This window comes from Acomys minous (genome assembly GCF_964271855.1).
Source record: "Acomys minous genome assembly, chromosome: 9".
NCBI lineage: Eukaryota > Metazoa > Chordata > Mammalia > Rodentia > Muridae > Acomys > Acomys minous.
This window is the reverse complement of record NC_140490.1, coordinates 44,883,360-44,911,278: the sequence shown is the minus strand read 5'-3', so window position 1 is coordinate 44,911,278 and position 27,919 is coordinate 44,883,360. Positions and strand designations below refer to the sequence as shown.

Below are 27,919 nucleotides of genomic sequence, written 5' to 3'. Positions count from 1 at the left end.
TTTAAAAAAAATTTTTTTCCCCTTGGTAACCATTTTCCCTAGTTACTTCTTTGGCTGATTTTCAACACAAAGAACCGAAAGGCATTTTTCCCAAGGGAGCACTTATTTTACATTTTACTAAGAAGCCAGCTAACATTTTCAACATTCCCCTCTGTTCTTTGTTTTTAAAGAAAGTTCTGGTTTTGTTTCACTTTCAGCGGGAGACTTAAATGACACCAAGCAAAGCCTACTTAGTTTAGATTTCCAGGTAAACATATTTTAAATTTTAAGTTTCTATGGCAGCATGTGGCATGGCTTTAATATCTGGTATTTTGTGTGCAAATATGTTTAATCCTTCAGAAAATTAGCTCTGTACTAATAGACTGAAAGTGAAAAGTATGCTTTGTTTTGTTTAATCATTTCTTTTCAGGATGACTGTTTCCCAGTATTTCAAACGTTAAGGAATTATATTTTCATATATTTAGTGGAATTATGTGATGAGTAAAGTATTAACTGATTTGAAACTTTAACTTTTCTCAGTTCTTACGTTCTAAAGGGACATAAATGTTTAATTAATAGCATTTTCCACTTTAAATTTGCTGGAAGACACAAAGAATAATAACTTGTGACTTTATAGATATATTCAAAATTATGGATACCTTTAAAGTTTACTTAAAACAAGTGATGAAAATTTTTTATGGAGAAAATAAGTTAATCAAAGTTTACAGATGATATTCAATATTTGTACAAACATAAAAGGTCAAAGAAAGCAAAAACATTACTTGATTAAAGTGATATTGTGATTAGAGTATCTAGAAACATGATTATAAAGTTCCTTATTAAATATTAATCAAAATGCAAAATTCTATAAGCCACTGAATATGAATTAGTACTGATGGCTCTTTCTTTCTTTCTTTCTCTTTTTTTTTTTAATTTTGCTTTTTGAGACAGGGTTTCTCTGTGTAGCCTTGGCTATCCTGGACTCACTTTGTAGACCAGGCTGGCCTCTAACTCACAGTGATCCACTTGCCTCTGCCTCCCTGAGTGCTGGGATTAAAGGTGTGCTCCTCCATGCCTGCTAAGAGGGCCATTTCTTAAAATTTATTTAAACTAGATCCTGATTTTGTTAAAATTAAGACAGCTTTGCCAATTTACTTCTGTAAAAATCTATTCAGATTTCTAAATTAAGAAGAAATGAGTTCATTTAAAACAGGGAGACAAACTAAGAGAAGGACCTCGGGATCACAACCCAGGGAGAGTGCCTTCTCGCTGAGAGTGAGCTCTTTAGCACTCACAAATTCCTTGACAGGTGGGTGTTTATAGGAGGTCGGGGGATGGGACAATTCATGCTCATGGGAGATCCCTGGAGGTGACCTCTAGAGTCCTGAGGCCCAGAACCAGAGTTTTCATGACCCTCAATAACTGCACATATAACTGTCAAAACAAACAAACAAACAAACAAGCCAGTGTACGTGTGTACATGATGCAGAATATTCATGCTATGTGTCCATCAGGGCCCACTGTTCTTTATTAGCTGTCCTCAGTATAACCATTTCTTTCTGTTACACACAGCATGCCAGGCACACAATTCCTCTCCAGCAAATCAGCATGTTCCAACCAGGAACTGCCCCTTAGCTACATTTTCACTGTTGCCATTGCTCCTGCTTTCCTACATTACTTCAGGTGCCAATAAGCTTGCTCCTTCTTCACATTCTGCAAACTACTTTTCCTCAAACTAAAGTAGATCATAAAACAGTTAAACATAATTTAATTTCAATGACCTAAAGTAATGATTTTCAAATACCTGCAGTACTTATACAAATATCCTGAACAAACGTTTGATGCTGGAGTTGACATGAAGACATCCCTGAGGCTGCTAGCTGCTGAGTTCAGATGATTCGAGGTCAAGTCCACATGGGTGAAGCCAGATTCAGAAGGAGATTTTAGCAGATGAAGCTACAAAAAGAACTACTGAGATTCAAGAGGGGAAGCCAAATATACATTGTGCCTTGTCTCTCAAGTTCCAAGAAATAATAGCAGATATGTTAGTAACAAGCACACAGTTATACAGCTGCACTGGGAAGTAAGAAGAGCTTATGGAAAGGCAGAAACTGGGAAGTCACTCAATAGAAGATAGGGATAAATTAAAAGATGGAGGATGGAGCTAGGGTTGTAGCTCTGGTAGGGCGCTTGTCTAGCTAGCATCCCTAATGCCCGAGGCTTCTTTCCTAGTGTTGGGTTGGGGAGGAGTGGAGTAAGGTGGGATAAGTCTTTAAATAATCATGGGAAAGAATTAACAGACAGTTCATCAAAGGAAGAGGCTTTAGGGTTTAAAGAATTTTAAGAAGAAAAAAAAATCAATATTTTATTACTAGCTCATAGCAAAACTTATGAATGTTAAGAACATTTCCATAGGAAGGCAGAATAAAAAGTCTTCCTACAAAAGGATGGGAATTGAATTCAAGTCAACATCTCCACAACACTATAAGAATGAGAACCAAGCTGGGTGTGGTAGCTAATACTTGTAATCCTACTACTTGGAGGAAGTGTCAGAAGGATTGCCACAAGTTCAAGGTCAGCCTAGTCTACATTGTTAGCTCTAGGCTAGCCATGGCTATATAGCAAGACCCTGTATCAAAGCAAAAGGAAGACAAAATGTGAGAGAAGAAAATAATAAACTAGCATCCTAAAAGTATTCAGGGAAAAACTATTTTGAAGCTATAATTCTAGTTTCAACCAAACAGGATATTTTCAGACATTTAAGATCCACAAATTTTTACCACGCTAAGAGTAAGAAATACTTATTTCTGCAAAGAACAAAAGGAATCCGAAGGCATTTCCTCTGACAAGGAAAACAGACCTACTCATCTGCTGAGAATGAATAAGAAGATGAGAAAACAACAGAGACAGTGTTTGGAATAAGACTGAAACCCAGACTGTGTCAGGACTGAAACAGCTTTGCTTCTAGAAACATCTGTGGATTCCAGAAGAGGTGGCTAAGAGCTTAACTGAGCTTTAAAATCATTAAAAAGCTTCACAAAGCTGAGGAGAAACACAGAACAAAGACCAGGACCAAGCAGTAGGGCGATAAGATCAGTGATTGTGATGTTAGCAAAACTAGATCCATGGTGGTAATATTGGATACAGTGATGCCCAGCTTCAAATCACTAGGTTCATTATTGACAATGTCTGTAACATTACAAAACATCCTAGGGCCAAACATTTTCATGAGGTTTTTTTTTTTTTTTGGTATGGTTTTTTTGTTGTTGTTGTTTGTTTGTTTGTAGACAGGGTTTCTCTGTGTGGCCTTGGCTGTCCTGGACTCACTTTGTAGACTCACTCTGGTCTTGAACTCACAGAGATCCATCTGCCTCTGACTCCCTGAGTGCTGGGATTACAGGCGTGCACAACTGTGTCTGGCTCATTTCATGAGTTTTTATATAGTTTCTGGCATAAATTCAAAGAGCATCAGACAAAGGTAGAAATTTAAAAAATGGCTAGAATTCTAAAAAACAGATGATAGGTATAGACAAAAAGACAATTCAGAAAACTTTATCCTAAGACTTTAAGACAAACATGATTAAATGTTCAAAGAGTAGAATATAGAATTAGAAATTGTAGTATAGAATTGAAAACAAAAATAATTTACTGAAAACTAAGAAATACAATAAAAGAAACAAGGAGGCCAACAGCTGAATTTAATAATGTATATGTCATAAACCAGATCAGTTACAGCTGTGAGAATGACTCATGTAGTGACATGAAGATATATGGAAAGGTGGCTGCACAAACGACTGTAGTTCTGAAAAGAAAAAAAGTACTAAAGCATATGAAAAGAGCTGAGGGCTTAAGAAAACAACAACAACAACAACAACTCAAAAAACAAGAATCCACAAATTGGACCAAAAAAAAAAATGCAGCTGTCACACATGTTTAATCCCAGCACTGGGAACTAGACGCAGGAGGATCTCTTGAGTTCCAGGCCATCCTTGTCTACAGAGTGAGGTCCAGGACACCTAGGGCTATAGAGAGAAACCCTGGCTTGAACTCCTAAAATTCAGCATGTATTTAAAATGTATCATGAATCCTGAATGTAACAGAACCAAAGAACTTCACCTTCTAGATGCCCTGCAGGAAAACATCTGAAGGCCAAGGAGAATATCCAAAAAGTGGCCAGAAAAAAAATATGCTATTTTAAAAGTAATTTGAGTCATGACTTCTCTATTAAACCAATAAAGGAAGTCATGGCGACATACTCCTGTTATCCCAGCACTTGGAAAGTATAGGCAAAAGGATTAGAAAGCTAAGGTCATCCATGGCTATACAATGAGTTGGAGGCCACGTTGGGCTACATGAAATCCTGTTTCAAAAAAAAAAAAAAGAGTAAAATCTATACAAATAAAAAGACAGGAATGGTATCTTCAAAACATTAAACACCATCAACCTAAAATCTATGCAGCAAACATGTACTTTTAGAATTAATGTAGTATGAAAGCATTTTCAGTTGGAAAAAAAAAAGAGGTGCTCTTCAACAGAACTGCGTAGAATGAATTGCTTTAAGACATTTTTTTTCTTTTGTTTTTTTTTTTACATTTTTTTCTCCTTTATTAATTTATTCTTGTTACATCTCAATGGTTATCCCATCCCTTGTATCCTCCCATTCTTCCCTTCCTCCCCATTTCCCCTTATTCCCCTCCCCTATGACTGTTCCTGAGGGGGATTACCTCCCCCTCTATATGATCATATAGATCCTTCCTCTGAGTGCCACCAGGTCTCCCCGTCCAGGGGACATGGTCAAAGGTGAGGCACCAGAGTATGTGAGAAAGTCATATCCCAGTCTCCACTCTACTGTGGAGAGTGTTCTGTCCATTGTCTAGATCTGGGTAGGGGCTTAAGGTTTACCGCCTGTATTGTCCTTGGCTGGTGCCTTAGTTTGAGCGGGACCCCTGGGCCCAAATCTGCCTATCATAATGTTCTACTTGTAGGCTTCTAGGACCCTCTGGGTCCTTCTACTTTGCCTTTCTCCCATGATTCTCTCATCTAGAGTCCCACTAGAATGTCCTCTCCTCTGTCTCAGTTTCCTGGTAAGTGAAGGCTTTCGTGGGACATGCCCCTTGGGCTAATATGCAGATATAAGTGAGTATATACCATTTGAGTCTTTCTGCTTCTGGGTTAACTCACTCATTATGATCATTTCTAGCTTAACAAGGAATTCCCGAAATTTGTGGATAAATGGATTGAGTTAAGACATTTTTTGAATGAGAAGGTAAATCTAAATAAAAGTCTGGGCATACAGGAAAGGATGAGAAGAAAAAGCATTTAGGGAAATCCTTTAGAAGCAGCTCTTAGGCCCCATATCTGACCACTTCCCCTTGGTGGGGAGGCCTGGTAGCACTCAGAGAAAGGATAAGCAGGCTACCAAGATGAGACTTGACAGGCCGTGACCATATGGTGGGGGAGCAGGTCCCCTTCTGTCACAGATCTAGGGGAGGGGAATAGGGTGAAAGAGAGAGGGAGGGAGGGAGGAACAGGACAATACAAGTGAGGGGATAATAATTGAGATGTAATCTGAATAAATGAATTAAGAAAAAGAAGCAGCTCTTAGGTGGGGAGCCGGCCATATGGCAACGCCTAGAAGTGTTCTTGGTTGTCACAGCTGGGGGAAGGCGCTGCTGAAAGAGGCCAGATCCTTACAAAAGAGAATAATCTAGCTTTGAATCTTGGTAAGTGAAGAGGGTCAAAAATTTTGATCTAAATGGTTTTTAATACAAAGCAATGACAACAATCTTTTTGTTTATTGTGTTTGTATGCATGTGGAACGGTGCACTTGTGAAGGTCAGAGGGCAGACAACACAGGGATTAGTTCTCTCCTCCCACTGGGGAGTTCCTGGGATCAAATTCATGTTATCCCACTTGATGGCAAGCACCTTTACTCACTGAGCCATCTTGCCAGCCTGAACAATAATAATCTTTTCATGATAATCTGTTGATACATTATGTTTGATAAATATGGAGAATTTAAAGTATATGGTGAAAACTGCCTTTGTGTCAGAACGGGCTAGCTGAAATCAAAGGCATCTTAGCTCTTGTACTGCTCATGAAGAGCTAAAGGTATCATGCAACCCCACCTCCCCCACAGAAAATCAGTGAGTGAGAAAATGATAGAAGAGGTGTGGGTGACAATCCCAGAGTGTCGCAGCACACGGAGAAAAGCAGTGCTCAAACGCGACAGCACTTGGGTGTACAGGGAGTCTTCTGTGGTTCTGCTCTACCATTTCCTGTAATTTGCATTTTACAGGAACACTGCCACAGTCACCTAACATCTACGGCTGATTCCAGACTGCAATAGCAGAACTGAATAGTTAGGATGGAGCACAAATAATTTACAAAGGGTTAGATATTCATTATTTGGACTTTTATAGAAAAACTTGGCTCAAATACAGATATTCCAAAATCTGACCTGGCAGTAACACTGCAGGATGCAGACCACACATCACATTGGTATTACTCCTCAAAGACTTCCGCTGCTTCCTCAGACAACTAAGTCAACTTTCTGAAGTAAACAGAGTCACTACTAACTGGACTTTTGTTTCCCTTTAGAAGTTTGTTGGTGAAAAAAAAAAAATCAAACATGAAACATGGAGTTTTGTTTTGTCTCATTCTGCTTATCGTTTTTCAAACCAATTGTGAAGAAAGTGAACAAACTCTTAGACGGCAAAGAAGGAAGATGCATCAGAGACGACTCAGGAAAAGTTCTCCCTTCCACCACAGAGTGAACAGGCAGCCTAAGCTTCAGCAAAGCACTGCCGCAGCAGCAGCTAGCTTAGCCACTGCCAACTCCGATTACAGTGTGGAGGAAAGCTTAGACTCCCTTCTAAGCCATCCTGGAGTAGAATCAAGTTACAGTGTGTTACCAGGTAAGAGGATGAAGGAGGCAGAAAACAACTCTATGAACTGAACTCTCTAAAGGAAATAGAAAATCAATTTTTGTGTTACCTTTTGATATATAAACACTAATTTTAAAATAACTTTAAAAACTATTCAAGGAATATACTTATACAAATTAATGGGAAAATCTTATTTCTCAGTATAAAACTGTAATTATCAATATCATATTCTTTGTTTTTGTGTTTTGTTTTGAAACAGGGTTTCTCTGTGTAGCCTTGTCTGTCTTGGACTCACTTTGTAGACCAGCTGGCCTCCAACTCACAGAGATCCGCCTGCCTCTGCCTCCCTCAGTGTGGGGATTACAGGTGTGTGTCACCATGCCCGACCTGATCATATTCTTAATACAAACAATATATGTACCAATTAGTAAAATGCCTTTCACTTATTATGACATCATCTAGAGAGGAAGCTAATCAAATGACGTTGACACAGGGCTATTTAAATACTTTCAAGACAAAAATTTTTGTTTTTGTTTTTCTTTTTTTGGTTGTTTCTTCAAGACAGAGTTTCTCTGTATAGCCTTGGTTGTTCTAGAACTCACTCTGTAGACCTGTAGGCTGCCTCGAACTTATAGAGATCAGCCTGCCTCTGCCTCATAAGTGCTAGGATTAAAGGTGTGCACTATTGCCTGGCTAAGACAAAGTTTTGTTAAGTAAAACTGGAATAAAAGTTAATATACTCATATTTACTTTATACAGAATTTTAACTTTCTTTAAAAAAATTTTTTTTTCACCCGTTCTAAGAGAATGCCATTTAATGAGGAGGGGCCAAGGACTTTTCTTTTTAAAAAAAAAAAATATTTTATTTACTTTTTTTTGTGTGAGGGTGTCAGATCTTGGAGTTACAGACAGTTGTGAGCTGCCATGTGGGTGCTGGGAATTGAACCCTGATCCTTTGGAAGATCAGGCAGTGCTCTTAACCACTGAGCCATCTCTCTAGTCCCCTTTTCTTTTTCTTTTTTAAATTTTTATTTAAGTAATTTATTCAGATTTCATCTCAATTGTTATCCCCTCAGAATTTTGACTTTCTAAAGGATGAAAAGTATGGAAATTCTACCAAAGATTTCAAGTAACTCTTTTTTGAAACTAGTATTTAATGATTAACAATTTTCTAAGTTTGAAAAAAAAGTAAACATATTATAGGTATGTTACCATTAAATAAAGCGTTGAAAAGACAAAAGAAAATATCACTGCATCTTCTTTTGTACCTAGTATTTCACAACCTGTTTCAACAAAACCATTAGTTTTAATTATTCTTTCATGACAGTAACAAAAATAACAAAATTATATAAAAAAGGAAACTTGGGTTATAGTTGCTAAAAATATAAATGACAAGTATATCTATTAAGTGCTAAAGAAAATAAAGATAGTATCTCAGTTAAATGGAAGCTATTTAAGCTACAAAAGGAAATTAAAAACCCTCAAACTAACATGCATAATATGGTTTCACATACTTAACATTTAAAATTTTGTTTTAATTTAAAGTTTTATTACTTGTGTGTGCATGATGTATGTACATGTGGGGATGCCACATGCCACAGCACATATGTGAAGGTCAGAGGATGACCCTAAGAAGCCAATTTTCTCCTTCCATGTCAAGTACTTTTATCTATTGAGCCATCCTTGCTGGCACAAACGTTATTTTTTAATGAAAGGCACTATTTTATTTATTTAAAAAATACTTAGGGACTGAAAAGATGGCTCATTGGTTAAGAGCTCATACTACTCTTGCAGTGGACTGGAGTTTGGTTAATAGCATCGCATCCACATTGGGTGTTCACAACCACTCATAATTCCAGCTCTAGGGGGCCCTATATTTTATTCTGGTTTTCATGGGCACTGTATTCATATGCACAAACCTACACACAGATACACATAGTTAAAAATAAAATACAAAAGTTTTATTTTTTAAAATCAGCATACAAAGCATTAGGTTTTATTGTGGCACATTCAAACATATTTTTTTGTTGACCTTCCTCCTCATCTTTTCTCTCCCACCCCTTGCCCTGACTAATACTTCCCTTCCACTCTTATTTTACATGTATTCTATAACCTTCCCGTTTTATAACCTATACCAATACTCACCCTACATATTATATGAGCACACATACAAAAATGAAAAGAATAGCTTAAGAGAAAATAGATGGGTCTAAGCACATATTGGGGCTGTAGAGATAGCACAGTGGCTAAGACCTCTTGCTGCTCTTACAGAAGAACTAGGTTCAGTCCTCAGCACCCACAAAATGGTTAACAATAGTCTAGAACTCCAGTGTCAGGGGACTGGATGCCTTTTTCTGACTTTCGAGGACACTGTATGTATGTGGTATATATACACAGAGGCAAACTACCCACATATATTAAAATAAACAATCTTAAAAAATTATTATAGCTGGGCGTGGTGGTGCATGCCTTTAATCCCAGCACTCGGTGGGGGAAGGAAGGGGGTGGGGGGGGTGGCGGGGCAGAGGCAGGTGGATCACTGTGAGTTTGAAGCCAGCCTGGTCTACAAAGTGAGTCCAGGACAGCCAAGGCTACACAGAGAAACCCTGTCTCGAAAAACAAAAACAAAACTATATATGGAGGTAATCTAGACTCAGAATGATAAATTACCACATGTTGTCATATGTAGGCCCAATTTACATTTTCTTTTTGAGATGAGGAGTTTCATGTTGCCCAGCTTGTCTTAAACTCCCAGATTCCACAATCCTCCTGTCTCAACCTCCTTAGTTGGAACTACAACAGGTACAAGTCACTGGCTTAAATTAAAACAGAAAATATACCACCACCAATAAAAACTACATGTCACCATCAGTAAGAATATAGAAAATGCATGAAACATTTCCAAATTTTCCAAAAATGTTTTCCAGTAGTCTTAAAATACATTGAAAATAATACTTGAAAAATTAAATACTTTAATTTATTTTCATGTACTTTTGGGGGGGAGGTTCAAGACAGGGTCTCTCTATGTAGCCTTGGCTGTAGACCAGGCTGGCCTCAAACTCAGAGAATCCCTGCGCCTGCCTCCTGGTGCTGAGATTAAAGGTGTTTGCCGCCACTCATTCCTCTCCTGTGCTTCTGACACCTGTACAGAGGCCAGAGCACAACCTGCTGACATCAGCTCTCCTTCCACTATGAGTCCTGGGGATTAAAGGCAGGTGTCAGGCTGTGTCAAGGTTGGCAGTAGGTGCCTTAATCTTCCCAGACTTCTCACAGCTCATGATTTGTTTTTATCATCTTAACACACATAACATAAACTTCACTGCTGTTAAAGCACTGTGCATTGTTTAATTTGTTGACATATGCTATACCCACCGTAAGTACTGGACCACAGCTGACACCAGAGTTGGCTCCCAGCAAGTTGTGTTTGGCTTCCACATATGTATCCCCCCCCCACCCCCCTGCCAGAATAAAGTGAGCGTGATAGGGTGGTTATTTTGGTATGTGCATTTTATTTTAAAATGTATTAACAAAACAAACTCCACAAGGCTGTACTGTCTTGCTGGGCAGTTCACAGAAGCTGTTTTATCTTTCTCTGTGTGCCTATCCACACGGTGAGCTATGGGCTCATTAGTATGCTTGCAGTTTTGTGTTGGGATGAAGCTACACTCCTTGCTCCTGTTGAATTTTGCTGTGGAAATACAACTTCTCTGCTAGTAGAATTAAATACATTGAGAACTCAAGCATGATTTGTAAACTTGCATTTTCACTCCTGGGACAACTGGAGAAGCCTGCTGGAGAAGCATGTTGTCTGTTGCTTAGCAATTATACGCAAGCTGAGTCCCAGCGTGTACACTTTAAGTAAATGAGAAATGGTTGGGTTTTGATGGTTGTTTACTCTGTGACAGAACTTAGCACATCTTGACAGATAGAAGATAGATAGGAAATTCAAAGACCAGCTATTAGGAGGCAGTCACTCAGCAGAAAAAAGGAGAGCCAATGAACAGCATTTCAGCCTAGAAGTCTGTAGGGTATTTAACCTGTGCATGGGTGCATACGCATCTCCATTCTCAGTTTGACTTTGGACTGTGTTTTTATCTATTCATGAATTCTGATAAACCTGAATGCAGGGCATGGTGGTGCACTCTTTTAATCCTAGCATTCAGGAGGCAGATGGATTTGTGAATTGGAGGCCAGCCTAGTCTATACAGTAAGTATGGGACAGCCAGGACTACATAATAGAGAGACTCTGTCCCAAACAAACAAACAAACAAACAAACAAACAAAGTATCCCTTTCTCTACTAGGAAAGAAAGGACACTGCTCTGTAAAGGGCATGATCATGTACAACAAAGCCGTGTGGTCTCCTGAACCCTGCACCACCTGCCTCTGCTCAAATGGAAGAGTGTTCTGCGATGAAACTGTGTGCCACCCTAAGGCGTGCCCTTATACCGTGAAACCGGAAGGAGAATGTTGCCCTATCTGCTCTGATGCTGGTATATATATATAAAACAAAGTATCACAGATAACTTAGTCTTTAACTTGTATTTTCTTATTCTGTCATTACATTAAGGTGTTAAATTATTATAAATGTAGCCACCGAGGTACTTAAAATGTAGTTCAGTGCTGATAAACAGAATATCTAGGAAAATGTATTTAGGGTACAGAAAGAGATTGTGGCCTTATAGTTCTAATTCTTAGACTAAGTCAAGTTGAACCTGATTCTATTTCATGTGTGGATCTTAAAAGGCTTTAGAAGCACAGTAATAGAATTCCTACAATAAACCCTGCTTATTAATTAGTTAAGGATTTTATTTGGGTCTATCTGTATATGCACTATTCTATTTAATCAAACTTGTCAGGACTATACTAATCACTATCAGGAGAACAAAGGAGTGATTTATAACCAGAGCAAACAAAGCTTCAAGCCTCCTGGCTCTTCCCATCCGCCTCCCACAGGCAGCACAGGAATCCACCAGTGGTCTGAAGAAGCCCAGTAGAATACATAAGTGTGGGCGAGGGCCTGGTGTTCTTGGGTGGCACTTCTGTACTGGAGATCACCGCATAGATTTCACTGGATGCTTACTGATCTGTTCTCAAATTAGAGTGGTTTCTGAACAAGTGGGGGTGCCCTCTGGAGGTTGGCTTAGGCCTCCTGGAAGAAAGTTTAGCTAGTGACTTATGAAAATAAACAGTTGTTAAATAATTTGATAGGCACAGATAGGCAAATTTTTTCTTGTCAGTATCAAGACACCTTCTCCCCCACAGATGACCAGAGGACAGGTACTGACAAAAGTCTCCTGCCAGGAGGAACTTTCAGAATTCTTAGAGATTAGACTTTGCATCACACTATTAACTATTCCACTAAGGCACCGTACTTTCTTTTGAGACAGGTTCTCACTGTGTAACTTGGGCTGGCTCAGAACATGCTATATAAGAACATACTAGCCTCAAATGGACAGAACGTCCCCTATCTCTTACTTCTGCCATCCAAGTGCCGGAATTAAAGACAAATACCATCAAACCTTTCATGAAACATTATACTTTTAAAAAATGTTAGAAGGTGTGCTTGTTGAAACTGACTCCTTAAGGTAAAATACAAGGCTTATAGACAAGATTAAAAAATTCTTAGACATTTTTCAGAGGGCCTGGAGTCATCTTGAACTGTAATTATATTAGATACGCAAACTTGGACACAAAAGATTTTATATGACTATGACACCTTTAGCTTCTATTTATTAATTTTCTTCCTTCTTCTGCATGTTTTGCTATGGATGTAAAAAGACAAATCTTCAGACTTAATAACACATACTGAATGACTATCACAAGTAACTTCTTCAAATAATTATATCTTTGGGTTCCTTCTTAGGATAGTTTGCATATGATTAGCAATTAAAAGTAGAGAGATGGTTACATGAATTTATAAATTTTGATGGAAGAAAACCTATGTCCTATGAACTCATTTCTCTTTAGAACTCTTCAAAGTGAGAATAAATCTAGACTATATTTTCCTTTACTGTCTGTCAAAGATGTACAGAACAGTATCTATTATAATGGTGTACTATCTAATGATATCAAAGCCTCACAATAAAAGTGCTTTCTGTTTTGCATCATGTGGCAATATTATTCCCTCTTTAGCTTACCAATTAGCATAATATTCTAGTGAAAATAAGTACTACACTATTTAGTACTCATGGGCACCAAAATCACATATCTACAGCAAATCCTACAAGAGAAAGTTACAGTTAACTTCAAGGAAAAACTTCAAGTGCATTTCATCTTTACACAGCAGTCAAATCAAGAGAGGGAATAATATTTACTAATTTCATTTTCATTACGACTTTTTCCATTGCCTCTGTTACTTCATCCTTCTGTGGTCATTAGCCTCCTATTCTCTACTCAATGATAGAACACTACATGATAAAAATGAATTTTCTGGTGATTCTTCAGAACCAAGAGAACCCATTAATGAACTTCACAAGCAAGTGCTACCTTCTCAGATGGAAATGGACCAAGTAGTCATAAAAAAAGCACTTCAATCTGAGGATGGTGAAGAAGCAGTTAAAGAACATAGGGAACACAAGAAAGAGACCTCTGAGCCTACTAAGCTTCGCAGTGATGGAGAAAGAATGGAGGGAAAGCTGAGGCCTGAGGAGGAAAGGAGGCCAGCACATCAGCCACTCTACCATGGAAGAGGGGAGGAAGAGGCCAGCGAGGAGGAGACTGAGAGTGAAGGATCGGAGGAAGAGGAGGACAAGGAGGATGCCATAAGAGGAGATGTGTTCCGAATGCCCTCCCGGCTCATGCCTGGAATTCCAAGAGGCAGGCCACGCCTGCCCAAAGGCTGTTCCTTGTCCTACAGGACTATCAGCTGCATTCACGCAGCCTTCACCCAGATCCCACCAATAACAGCACCACAAGTAACAAGCCTGGAGCTGGTTGGTAAGAGATGATCACTTATTTCATGATCAGATATAAATGGTAAATTTTACTGTCCTATGAATGTTGCTTTAATTTAATAAGGACTAATTTTATTGTCTTCATACAGATCAACTGTGCAGCAGAGATGGGCACACACTGTAGAATGACCCAGTTAGACTTAAAACAAACTCTAATCAAATGGTGATTTTCCCAGGAGCACTTTAAAAAATTAGCTTTAATGAGGTATACTTTGTCTGTGTAATTAAACTTATTTATCAGCTGGGCATGGTGGCGCACGCCTTTAAACACAGTACTTGGGAGGCAGAGGCAGGTGGATCACTGTGAGTTCGAGGATAGCCTGGTCTACAAAGCAAGTCCAGGACATCCAGGGCTACACAGAGAAACCCAGTCTCTAAAAACAAAAACAAACAAACAAAAAACCAAACCAAAACAACCCAAAACTTATATAGTTCTACAAAATTTTACATATGTAAATACCACTACAGTTAAGATAAATTCTTCCATCACTCCCCCAAGTTCCTTGTAGCACCATCTCCTCCAGTTGCTGGTCACCATGAAACTGACCTGTTTTCTGTGTTTATTGATATGATTTCTGAGTTTTACTAAATAGAATCACACAGTAAGTCTTTGGTTAGACTTCTAATGCTTTTAAAAATCACTAGTTCATTTTCTTTTATTCTTAGCAGTATACTATTGTATAAATTAGCTAGAGAACAAGTGATTTTTTTTTCCAGCTTAAGGCAATTTTTTCTGTAACTGCTGAAACATCCACACACAGATGTCTGTGGGGACCCATGCCTTGATTTCTCATTGAGTCTGGAAGTAGCACAATGGGCTAAGAGTTATGGAAACACACTTTTAAGAAACTGCCTAACATTTTCTAAGGTGGCTGTCCCATTGCCACAGCAGCTGTGGCTATTACACAATCTCAGCAGATTGTATCATTAGCTGTTTTATTTCCTTTAACTGTTCCCATGAGAATGTGGTGTCCAGACCTTTTGACCATGTCTCTATCACACTACCAGGGAAAGTTGTGAGTGGTGGAGTATTAAGATTTCATTTGTGAAAAAAAAAAAAAAGATAGCATTTGTGGCTGGGCGTGGTGCTGCACACCTTTAATCCCAGCACTCGGGAGGGAGAGGCAGGCAGATCTCTATGAGTTCAAGGCCAGCCTGGTCTACAAAGTGAGTCTAGGACAGCCAAGGCTACACAGAGAAATCCTGTCAAAAACAAACAAACAAGCATGTCTGGCTTATAGGGATACCATGGCAGAGGTATCCTTAGGATGCAGATGTAAGGAGATCTGAATGGGTCCAAGATATATGTGCAGGAATGGAAATTTGCAATAGGACACTGCCAGTGTCAAACATACTAAAAATTTTTGTGGTCTCCTTGACAACAGGTTTTTATGTAAAATCACTTAATGAATTCGAATGAACGGCAAAGCCTTCTCCTGTGGTCTATGTGGCACTCAGTGAAAGACTAAAGTCGTGGGAGGGATGAATAACCCATATAGGGTTATATAGTCTTTGTTTTACAAGAAGCTGTTTAAAACCATTGATGGCTAAACTAGTCAAGTGTTAAGACAAGTCCGTAAAAGTGAAGGAAGTGAATTTTTTAGCTTGAAGACAGAAAGGTAAACTCTCAGATATGGTGATGAAGCTTTTTATACAGAGAAAGAAACATGCTCACAGAATTTTCCTTTGATTTTTTGGATACATACAGCATCAAGTCCCGGGAAATGGCAATGTAAAAATATGAAGGGAGCAGTCAGTTTCTGTCTAGCCTCACAGAAACACACCGTTGTTGTGAATGCACAATGCTACTAGTCCTGCCCAACAGACTGCTGTGATTATTTTAAGCAGCTTCATCTGAATCATGAAGGCCTGACCAAGACACACTTTTGACTGTTAAATTGTCTCATCCCAATCTTTTATTTTTCTAAGTGTGCATTTGTTTATATTTCCTGTCCTTGTTCTGGATATTACTTTACTTTCCATATAAAGCTCTCTTAATACTCATGTATAAGGAGACATGCACACGTATATGTACATATCTATATACGCACATGTGTTTAATACAACTATTGTACATCTAGGGAACTCAATCATCTCCATTCCTGATGAAGCATTTAATGGATTACCAAATCTGGAAAGACTTGATCTGAGCAGAAATAATATCACGTCTTCGGGCATAGGTCCAAAAGCATTCAAGGTACACATTTCTATTAGTATGAAACAAGATAACTCCTATTGCCTGTGGTTGGAGGTGAGGAAGGGAAAAATAAGCAGAAAGATTTTTATTGCTAATTTTCTTCTATATTAGGTTTCTTTTCTGATGTCCTTAAATTACAGCCATGCTCTTTCTTGATTATAGTTTGATGCTTTACATATGTTAATCTTATAAGAGTAGCAACAAGCCGGGTGTGGTAGCACACACCTTTAATACCAGTACTTGGAAAGCAGAGGTAGGCAGATCTCTGAGTTCAAGGCCAGCCTGGTCTACAAAGTGAGTCTAGGACAGCCAGGGTTACACAGAGAAGCCCTGTCTTGAAAATTAAAAAAAAAAAAAAAAGGCAGCAATGGTAAGATTAGACATAATTAATGTTTCGAGTTTAAGGAATAGTTTCCCCCATTTTTATATTTCTCCCCAGTAGGATAAGAGACACTGAAGTCTGGTTTCTTGGAATGTGCAGAACTGTCCAGTAATAAAGTAGAACTCCTGTAAAGACTCTATTAAGATGGCCAGGCAAGTAAAGTGAAGTTTTCTGACTTTTGCACAGTGGACAGAATATGGTGGAGGTTTTTTTTTTTTTTTTAAAAGACAGGGTTTCTCTGCGTAGCTTTGGCTGTCCTGGACTCACTTTGTAGACCACACTGACCTCGAACTCACTGTGATCCACGTGCCTCTGCCTCCCAAGTGCTGGGATTAAAGGTGTGCACCACCATGCCTGGCTGGTGGAGAAGATTTTAGCAGAGAGATTTAAAAAAACAAAACAAATGAGCTCATATGAAAATTAGTGTGAGATAGATTAGGGAGCTGGAGTGAAAGAGAAAGGACAACAAATATACAAAGAAAACAGATTTGAGCAAACAATTGTTTTTTGAAAAAGGAAAGTTCTCAAAAAGTTCTCAAAGATCAAGGAATTTCAGGGAAACAAATTATAAGCAAGAGAGGGAAGGTTGGTGTGCATAAATGAGAATACGGAGATCACATGCTTTAAAGCCACAAGTAAGGCCCGCTGCACCTCACTAGGTTACTTTCCCCCTCTTTGCATAGTATTCTGGGTCCTTAATCTGACTGGAAACAAATGACTGGCCTCTTTGGTTCCTTCCTAGTCCTCTGGAGTCTGGGCGGGCAGACAGCAGGACTCCTAGTGCCTGCTCTGTATTCTCCATCCTGTTGACATAGATGATTGGCATAGAGTCACAGACTTATCCTATAACTGAGCAAGTAAAAAAAAAAAAGTCATAGATAATCTGTTTCTTGATTTGAGGATTCTCTGTCATGGTGAAACTACGAAATTAATCATTCTGTGTCTACTCGGTGCTGCAGGAGAGCCTTGCAATAAGCATGCAATTATTAGTGTGGAAATATAGTGTTCAAAAGTCAACTGTTTGGATAATTATAGACAATCACTTGTTTTGAATTTTTAGTATATTTTTATAACTTAAAACCATTTTAAAATTTAAATATATTTTGATCATATTCTTCCCCTCCAAATCCTTCCAGATCCTCTCCACCTCTACCAACCTAAATATATAATAATCCTTTTATAATAATTTTTCTAACATAAATTTTAATGCAACTAGAAAGCTGAACTTTTTAAATACACTAAAATTAACTATTAGCATTCACAACAGGTTCAAATTACTGTATTCAATTAATTCTGTTTATTGCTAAGAAGGTTAAATCTCAGACCTCACAAAATAAGACTGACCATTTTATGGGGACTGTTGAGAAATAGCTGTGACTGAAAAAAATGGTAATTTTGAGATTTGTTTTTTAAGTTTTTGAAGAAGTTAATGCGTCTGAACATGGATGGAAATAATTTGGTACATATTCCTTCAGAATTACCATCTACACTGGAAGAACTCAAAATAAATGACAACAATCTCCAGGTTATCAATGAAGAAAGTCTATCAGGTATTTAACTCGAATGCAAGCATGTGTGCAATGCGCACACGAATGCTTTGGTGACCAGAAGTAAATGATTTCAGGTGTCTTCCTCAATCTCAATCTCAATCTCAATCTCTCTCTCTCTCTCTCCCTCCCTCCCCCCTCCCTGCCCCCCCTCTCTCCCTCCCTCCTCCCTCCCTCCCTCTCTCTCTCTCTCTCTCCCTCCCTCCCCCTTCTCCCCCGCCTGAGACAAAGTTCTCTCACTGAACCTGGATGATTGGCTAGACGGGCTGGCCAATACAGTAAGTTCATAGGCTCTTTTCTGTTTCTACTTCTTAGAGTTGAAGTTATAGGCATGTCCTGCAACATCCACTTTTTACCAGCGTGCTGGGGATCTAACTCAGGTACTCATGCTTGAAACAGTAAGCACTTTACCCACTGGGCCATTGCCCCAGACCGATTTTTTTTTTAAATTCTTCTCTCATATATTATATCCCACCACAGTTTCTCCTCCCTAGTCCTTTAGAAAAGGGCAGGCCTCCTGGGAATATCAACCAAACATGGCATATCACATTTTAAGAAATCTTGCCACTTCTCCTCATATTAAGGTTGGAGAAGGCAAACCAGTAGGAGGAAAAAGGTCTCAAAAATAGGCAAAAGAATCAGAGACAGACTCTGCTCCTAATGTTAGGAGTCCCACAAGACCAAGCTGTTGGCTCTTTCTATACAATGTGACATATATGCAGGCTCCTTAATTGTTGGTTCAGTCTCTGTGGACCCCTAGGAGCCCCGGGTAGTTGATTCTGTTGGCTGTGTTCTTATGGTGTCCTAGACCCCTCTGGCTCCTACAATCCTTCTTTCCCCTCTTCCATTGTTTGGCTGTGGGTATCTGTTCCCATCAGTCTCATTGATGACAATTATGCTAGGCTCTGGTCTACGAGTATAGGAGAGTATTATTAGGTAACATTTCATTGACTTTTTTTGCTGGCCCAGACCAACATTTTTTAAATGATGGACTTTATAAACATTCTTCTATTGTCCTATAAAAATTGGTTTACAATATTACTAAATGCATAACTAGAACATTTTATGCTATTTCACCATTAAGCTGATTAACTTTAGTCATGTACCCAAGAAATATAAGTCTCCAACTTCCTGAACACCAAGTATTGGGGTGACTCACTGTGTCCATATGCATTGCTACTTAATTTTCTGCACTCTGGAACCTCAATCCAAGTGTATGGAAATTCCGTGTAAAGAAGGAATGAACATGACTGTGAGGCAGAAGTGCTGTTGAATAGAGGGCAAGGAACCTCACAGTAGCAGCCTTGGCAGCTCTGTTCCTGACAGTGTGAATGTTGAAGTCCTGCTAATCTCACACCCCATGATATATGAAATGAAGCTGTCACCGTAGCTTGGGTGTCTGATGGGCACTTCAGTAAGGAGTGAGTGGGCTCCTGTTCCTTCTCCGGTGTTAAGCAGCTGAAGTTGTTGAGCCACAACTGCACAGAAGTGTCATCATATTTCACTTTATACAAATCCTGACACCTTTGATTAGCTTATGAATTCCCTTAGGATAGGCTGCCTAATTTTCTTTTTCATCTTCATAGCCATTAGCATTACTCTTGAAGTATAGTGTCCAACACTTTCTGCTAATGAGTTGAAACATAGTTATTGAGCAATATTGAGAGAGCATATAAAGGAATAAACAATCAAAGTATTACTTCTGCTAGCTTCCAAAAACTTCATAGGAAAAAACACTTCCAGTGATGGGAAAAGAACAGCAATTATGAGAATTGCCAAATGTGAGGATTACATATCTATGGAAATACTCAGTTTCCAGATGGACTCAAGTGTGCACATGAAGAACATTAATAATCACAGATTTTGATGGGCTTTGTCATATGGAAAAGACACTGGAAACTCTAATTTATAACTGCTCTATTAGACAGAAAGGAACAGAGTTGAGAACAAGCATATAAATAGGCTGTGTGAACAGAGTTTACATTTCTACATCTGCCATTAAATTGATACCCTATAAAACATAAATTGCTAGTTTTTCTTTTCTGAGGCCGGGTCTCACTATGTAGTCCAGGCTGACCTTGAACTTCCAATCTTCCTACCTCAGCTTTCTTGGTGCTAGACTTACAGTTATGAGTCAGCATATTTTACTATATACTTCCTATTTTGAAGTTTTTCTCATATATCCCTGGAGTTTCCTAGTACACTTTGTCCCTCTTGGACAAATACTTTGTACTTCCAGAGTGTTGATTTGTAGTCCTGGGTGGACTGGCTATCTTATCTCTTATCTCGACGCACCAAGCACAGAGGAAGCCTGTCTTTATGCTGGTGGCTTTTTTGCTGTCACATAAGAAGTCTCCTGAACTTACTGGGTGGCTTGGGCTCTGACTCCTGCTGTGTACTGGCCCCCGGGGGGTTAGAAAGTCCTTGGCTGAGGCAGCTACTGCACTCCCTTGCCTCTGGTGAGTTCTGCTGCTGTGGATGCCAGCTAGCAGGTGAGACACCTCACTCAGTGCAGTGACACAGCCTCTCTGTGTGTTACCTCCAAAAGCTTTTATTCTCTGGTAATCCTTCCGTGGTGCAGCCACTCACCAATGGCCTTTAGATCACAGATACAGAGAAGTGGAAAATCAGGAGAAATGGAGCATGTGAAAGAAAAAGATAATTCTAGATGCTGTAGGAACTGCTGGCAGGATGGGCTGGTAGTCAAGAGGTGAGGGAGGTACAAGGACACACAGAACAAGTGAAGGAAGGAGACCATCTGAGACTGAATGTGAACTAAACAGAAAGAGAAGCTCTACCACTGGGGAAGAGTAAAAGGCAGAGGGAGCAACAGGGGGAAACAGGATGTGCCCCAGAACATTCTTGTCATGCCTAACAGCCAGAACAATCAAAGTCACCACGGCTGTTTCAGTCCACAAGAAACACTAACGTGTCATTGTATCCACAATGAGTCATGACCTTACTCACAACAAAGGCCTTTTACCTCTATTTTTTAGTTATGAATCCTTTCAACAGTGACCTCAGATCCAACTTAAATGTTGTTCAGCTCGCTTCTGACACACACAGAGAAAACAGCACAGGAGCACAAAGCATTGTAAATTTGTTGTTTCTCAGGATGCCATGTAAAAAATGTTACTTCTACTCTCCACTTCTCAGTGGAGAGCTTCTAAACGTAACCATCTCAACCTATATATTAGAGAACTACAGGATCCTCCATACCTTTAATTTTGGAATTAAGATAGAAAGAAATATACCTATGGATTCCAGTCTCCTGGCTGTCTTCCCTACTTCCTAGAACCTAGTCCTTGATTGATCCTAAGTACCAGCACCAGGATAATCTGTTCTTATGTGGATTTTGTCATAGCATCCTGACAGGGCACAATGGCATGCCCTCTGAACAACAACTTTACTCTGCTGCATACAGCCCACCTCAGGGTGAGGTCTTCATCGCAGTGAGCTCACACAACATGTGCTCACTCGGCTGGTTCAACCTGAAACTCCTCTTAACTCTATCTAGATCTTTGTATTCGTAAGAGCCTATCACTTCCACACCTCTCCAACCCACACTACTTCAAATCTCCTGTCAATTTTTATCTCGACTCCTCATGTGACTCTCTGCTTTGTTGCCCAGAACAGGTCTGAGCTGCACAGGCCTGAGCTGCAATGCTGATGACAGAGACTGAACAGGAAAACATCCCTTATTTGGGGAATCTTGTCTACACCCTGAACCTGTGACTCAGAGGTCTCTGATTATGTCATTGTTGAGTGCTGTGTGCTCTATCTGACCTAGATGATACCACTCCTGAAGCTAGTAGAAACAGTGCAGGAAAAAACAAAACAAACAAACAAACAAAAAACCTTATTTGTATAAAGGCCGTCCTTGGTGGCTCAGACTGAATACATAGAGAATTATGACCATCTTTCTTAAATAAAACAAAACAAAACAACAAAACAACAACAACAACAAAAACCCTTTCATTTGGCTTCACTCAGTGCCAGTAAATGAGTAACTGTGATGGCTGGTGGGTTGTTGAAGACGGAGTCCCACTATGTAGCTCTGGCTTGAACTCACTGTGTAGACCAGGCTAGCCTCAAATCCAAGAGATTCACTTGCCTCTGCCTCCTGAGTGCTGGAATTAAAGGCATGCACCATCATTCCTGACACTCTGCTATATTTATACTTTCCTTAGTTTTGCAGGACAGTATTCCTTTCTGTGTTACAGAAAAAAGAATCACCACCCCATTGCCTATTGCATTACCAATTCATACCTGTAGGTATTTGCAAACACCTCCAATGACTTTGATGACACTCTTACTCCTTGTCCAATTGAAATTTAAATTCTGGCTTAGCAAGTGCCTTAATCATGATTATGATTGTTGAGGTGAAACACCATGACCAAAGCAACTTGGGAGGAAAGAGTTTGTTTGGCTTACATTTCCATATCACTATCAACAAAGGAGGTCAGGAAGGATCTCAAACAGGGCTGGAACCTCAAGGCAGGAGCTGATGCAGAGGCCATGGAGGGGTACGTCTTATTGGCTTGCTCCCCATGGCTTGTTCATCCTACTTTCTTATAGAACCCAGAACCACAAGTGCAGGGGTGGCCCTACCCACAATGGGCAGTCCATATCCCCAACATTGATCACCAATTATAGAATTCCCTACAGGCTTGTGTTCAGCCTGGTTTTATGGAGACATTTTCTCACCTGAGGTTCCTTCCTCTCAGATGATCACAGCTGTGTCAAGTTGACATAAAACTGTCCAGCATAGGAAGCATGGCCTCTAGAGGTGAGCCTTACTCTCTGCCTATCTTCTGTTCTTCCTGGTTTCTGTTCCCTACACATACTTGCACCTTTCAACACCTGAAGGATTACCCCAACAACTCTTGTCCAGGTAGAATTGTGCAGAGGTCATGTATAAAATACCCAGGAGAAGGATTTATGGGGAAACAAAGATAAAGAAACCACAAATGTCCAAATACATTGCATTTTTTAAAAATTGGTTTCTTTCCTCTTTTTACTGTTTCTTCTTTCTACAGTGCTGGGGCTCTGGCCCAGGTCCTAGGCAAGTGTTCTGGCACCGAGCTACATCATTAGACCAAACTGCATGTTTTTAAAGTTATTATAGCCAGGTGCTAGTGGCGTATGCCTTTAAACCCAGCACTTGGGAGGTAGAGGCAGGTGGATCGCTGTGAGTTCGAGGCCAACCTGGTCTACAAAGTGATTCCAGGACAGCCAAGGCTACACAGAGAAACCCTGTCTTGAAAAAAAACAAACAAACAAAAAGTTGTCCTAATATTTGGATAATTTTTTTCTAGACTTAAATCAACTTGTCACCTTAGAATTGGAAGGAAATAATCTCAGTGAAATCAATGTTGATCCTTTAGCTTTCAAATCTTTGAAGAGCCTATCATACCTACGTCTGGGAAAAAACAAATTTAGAATCATACCACAAGGTCTTCCTGCTTCTATTGAGGTACTGATATATTTTTTTTTCTAATTTCTGTTTTGTTTTGTTTCCTTAGATAGGATCTTACTATGTAGGCCAAAGTGGCCTAGATGATCCTCCTATGTGCCATTACATTAAACTTCTAATGTTTTTTGTTTGTTCGAGACAGGGTTTCTCTGTGTAGCCTTGGCTATCTTGGACTCACTCTGTAGTCTTTGCTGGCCTTGATCTCAAAGATCTACCTGCCTCTGCCTCCCTGAGTACTGGGATTACAGGCATGTGCCATAGCGCCTAGCTTTTCTTTTAATGTTTTAGATGTATTACATATTGCAAAAATATATAAGACAAATATATTCTTCAAATATTATTATTGGTATGGCACACATATGAGAACAGGTATACACACATCACAAGGTGTATATGGAAGTCAGAGCACAACATTCAGGTATTGATTTTCTCCCTTCCATCATGGAATCTTTGGGTTCAAAGTCAGGTTGTTATGTTTGTGTGGCAAATATTGATATCTACTAAGCTATCTTGTTGGCTCTAATATTAGAAGATACTGTAATATATATTAAACTCAATAGTTCTGGTCCTACATACAGAATTCACTATCATCTAAGTATGAAAAATGGCAATGATGACAGTTCTTGGTGGAGAAGAGACTAAACTATCCCCCAAACCCCCAGCAGGTCTAACTACTTGTCCCCTGTTCTAGCTGGGGTTTCTGTTGTTGCAACAAAACACCATGACCAAAGCAACTTGGGGAGGGAAGGGTTTATTTGGCTTACACTTCCACATCACCGTTCATCACTGAAGGAAGTAAGGGACAGTTCTTATGAGTAAATAAATTATAACTCAAGTCTAAACACATGAGCATAAAGTAATTATAGACTATGAAACAGTGGGAATCTGGTCTGAAGCTAAGGCTCAGCCAGATTGGCACCTCATGTGTCAGCCCTGGAACCTAGGGTGGGCATTACTCTCTCCACAGGCCTGGGTTTCTTACTGGTGAATTGTGCTTATTTCTATTCCTAATTTTCAGTGTTCTGTAGCTCAAGTGACATAATTAATGTAAGTTTTATAATGCTGGAAATGTATACAATTATATACTATGCCATATCGTATATTATGGCTAAAAAGCTAAGTATACTTGGTTGAAGAGATAACTTAGTTGGTAAAATGCTTACCACACAAATTTGATCACACAGGTTTGATTTCTAGCACCTATAAAAAGCTGTATGTGGTAGCATGCACCTGTCTTTCCAGCATGGGACAGGGAGACAGAGGGCATCTCTGGAGCCCACTTGTCCAGCTAGTCTAGCTGAATCAGTGATCACTAGGTTTAGAAAGAGACCCTGTCTCAAAAACCAAGGTAGAAGTGACTGAGAAAGATACATCTCATACCAGCCTGTCCTCCACATGCCCCTGCATGCATGTTCACATACACCCACACTTAAATGTGCATATGCATAACACACAAATTAATTTAATCCCATAATCACTATAGGCAGTACTTTTTATTTTGCTAGCTATATAATTCAACTTAAAAGTATGAACTCACTTGAATAAGTAATACGGTTTTAAATAATACTAATGAGAAAAGTCTATTTTAGTTTTTGTGAAATTGGGTATCACCAAACACAAATGGAAGAAAATAATATTTTCTCTTATTTATAGGAGTTATACTTAGAAAATAATCAAATTGAAGAAATAACTGAAATTTGTTTCAATCATACCAGAAAGATCACTATGATCGTACTACGTTATAATAAAATAGAAGAAAGTCGGATTGCTCCTTTAGCATGGATAAATCAAGAGTAAGTATCTACCACAATTTAACTTTCAAAGCATCCCTTCACATGGAACTGTTTCTGTTAACTCCAACAATTAGCTACTTCCCTGAGTTTGCAAACCATGTATTACATAACTAGCATTATGACCACTGCCTTAAGTGCTGAGTTAGCAAGAAATGAGGGCTGACTTCTAGCAATCAAATGCCACCCTAGAAATACCTACCTCACAGGTTGTCAATTTAAACAGCAAAAATCCTATGCATACAGAGACACCCTTTATTTTCATCATTTATTGGAAATGCCAGACTGTAGAGGCCAGGCCTGTCGTTCTACTCCATACTGCCTTCTTTGACCCAAACCATTTCTCTATCTTTAGAAGACTTTGTTTGAGAATAGAGGTACAAAATAGAATCCATCTTCCTAGACAGGAATCAACAGCCTATTTTCAGTCTTTAGCAAAGAGTGGACCTGTTGGATATCAGGTCCAATGGATATGTACAGACATAGGCTACACATCTATGCAAAAATATGCTTCCAGTCGACCAGCCTGGGAAATGGGTTATTCAGAGAAATGAAAAGAAGCTTTGGATCCAATTGGAGGATAATTAAGTCCTTCATGAATAGGAGTCATTATCGGGGGATAAGGGCTAAGCAGAAGCCCTAGTAGACTCAGGGGAAGCTTCTAAAACAAAGCAGGGAGCTCACCACATTCCTAACGTCCCAGGGCATGAACACTCTAGATCCTTCCATTTTACTCTAATCCCTTTATCTCATCTGTCAGGAAACATTACTGAAACTAAAGACTCCTGGATCTCATTTGATTCAACAATTGGAACTTAGTTCCTCCATTTTCCAAAGGCTCTGAGTTTTTCATCTGGACTCTGATGCACACCCATAGCTAAGGAACAGTGTGAATTTGAGAGCCAGACAGACCAGGTGGCACCATCTAATCTAGTTCTGTTTAAGGTCATCAGGATGGCCAGTCAGCCTCTTGAAGTTCCTTATCCTGTTCACTTTTTGTTTGTTGCAGAAATCTTGAATCTATTGACCTCTCCTATAACAAGCTTTACCATGTCCCCTCCTATCTACCCAAGTCGCTGCTGCACCTTGTACTAATTGGGAACCAAATTGAACGGATTCCTGGCTATGTGTTTGGCCATATGGAACCAGGCCTGGAGTACTTGTACCTGTCATTTAATAGACTTTCTGATGATGGTGTGGACCTAGTCTCATTCTATGGGGCCTATCATTCCCTGAGAGAATTGTTTCTGGATCATAATGACTTAAAATCCATACCACCTGGAATAGGAGAAATGAGAGCACTGCATTTTCTGAGACTGAACAACAACAAGATTCGGTAAATTTTGGATTTTTCAAGTATCAATTTAAATTTTGGTTAACAAATATTCATAATATGAACATTTCGATTTATTTTGAAGAGGAAAATGGTGCTAAAGATAATTAGAACTAAACAAAACTGGCAATGTTAGTAATAGCTAAAATGGAATAGGTATGTGATGATTAATAATGATTTCTAGTTTTGTATTAATTTTGTCAAGTTCTATCGTATTAAGTAGAACGTTATTGCATAGTATATAGCATCTTGGAGACAGACTCATTTAAGGCTGTAAAGCAATAAATACACTATACGATAATCCCCATGTATATACAGAAAGTGACGTGCAGAATATGAAAATTGTCCAAATCTTGAGTTTTTATGAAGGGGAGTTCTGAATACATTTACTGGGATTCAACTTACCTCACTTTGGTGAACATGTTTCTTCATGTTTAATCCTTATGCTTGCCTAGGGAGCATGGATGACTAGAAGATTATCTGGAACAGTCTGGAGCCAAGTATGGTGGCTCGTGCATATAATTCAAGGTATTGAGAGGTGAAGAGGAGGATCAGGAGTTAAAGGCCAGCCTTGGCTACACCCATACGAGAAGAGATCCTTCTGTTTTAAATCAACAGTTAGGAAGAACTCCCTGACTATGCTCCATTAGAGCACTCTTGTAGCTTCATTTGTTATAGTTGTGTAGATATAGTGATATACCTCTATTGCCTTTTCTCCCATTTTGAGACCTGGCATTCTTCCAGAGTAGGCTGCCTAGAACTCAATTGTAATGTAATAGTGAATGTAAACTTACTCACTGCAATTCCTCATCCGGTTCCTGAGTACTGGAATTATAAATGTGAATCACCATGTCATGCCTAATTGTATTTTAAGAACCAAAACATTTTTTAAAATTTCTAAATTCTACAGTTAGATTCTTGGACTGCCTATAATTTACATGTCTATCTTTCTTTAGGAATATTCTTCCTGAACAAATCTGCAATGTTGAAGAGGATGAGGACTTAGCTCTAGAACATCTTCATCTTGAAAACAATTATATTAGAATTAGAGAAATATCATCCTATGCATTTTCATGCATAAGACTGTATTCAAGTATTGTTCTTAAACCACAAAACATCAAGTAGTTTTGAGTTTTCATTTGCTACCTATAAATTTCACCCATGCATTAAAGAAAATTGCATCTCTTTATTGTGTGTGTGTGTGTATATGTTTGGACACATGAGTGCAATACTCTCAGGAGCCAGAAGAAGGTGTTGGATGTCCTGGAGATACAGTGACAAATGATTCTGAGCCAATCGATCTGTGTGTTGTGAACTGAACTTGGGTCCACTGTAAGGGTAGTACATGCTCTTAACTGCGTGACCCACGTCTC

At 39.1% G+C, this 27,919-nt stretch overlaps 2 protein-coding genes across 3 annotated transcripts in view; one reads left to right on the top strand and one right to left on the bottom strand.

Moving 5' to 3' along the window:
• Positions 1-27,919, bottom strand: part of CENPP (centromere protein P) — a 193,280-nt gene that overhangs the window by 33,165 nt on the left and 132,196 nt on the right. The window lies entirely within an intron of this gene.
• ECM2 (extracellular matrix protein 2) lies at positions 75-27,733 on the top strand. Of its 2 annotated transcripts, none has more exons than XM_084794691.1 (10): positions 75-247; positions 6,580-6,896; positions 11,170-11,358; positions 13,247-13,804; positions 15,903-16,018; positions 17,815-17,950; positions 23,266-23,423; positions 25,077-25,216; positions 26,223-26,549; positions 27,503-27,733. In XM_084794691.1, exons 2-10 carry the CDS (start codon positions 6,611-6,613, stop codon positions 27,669-27,671), a joined length of 2,079 nt encoding a protein of 692 aa, XP_084650817.1. In that variant the 5' UTR covers positions 75-247; positions 6,580-6,610; the 3' UTR covers positions 27,672-27,733. The 2 variants fall into 2 exon arrangements, with proteins under 2 accessions (XP_084650817.1, XP_084650818.1); XM_084794692.1 differs by having other exon boundaries at positions 80-247; positions 13,313-13,804.

Bases quoted from the DNA above. Each gene is read 5' to 3' on its own strand.
- ECM2 (XM_084794691.1), top strand. From the start codon at position 6,611: ATGAAACATGGAGTTTTGTTTTGTCTCATTCTGCTTATCGTTTTTCAA. The intron at 17,951-23,265 runs GTATTTAACTCG...ATTTTTTTCTAG, and splicing joins CAATGAAGAAAGTCTATCAG to ACTTAAATCAACTTGTCACC. The intron at 23,424-25,076 runs GTACTGATATAT...TCTTATTTATAG, and splicing joins GTCTTCCTGCTTCTATTGAG to GAGTTATACTTAGAAAATAA.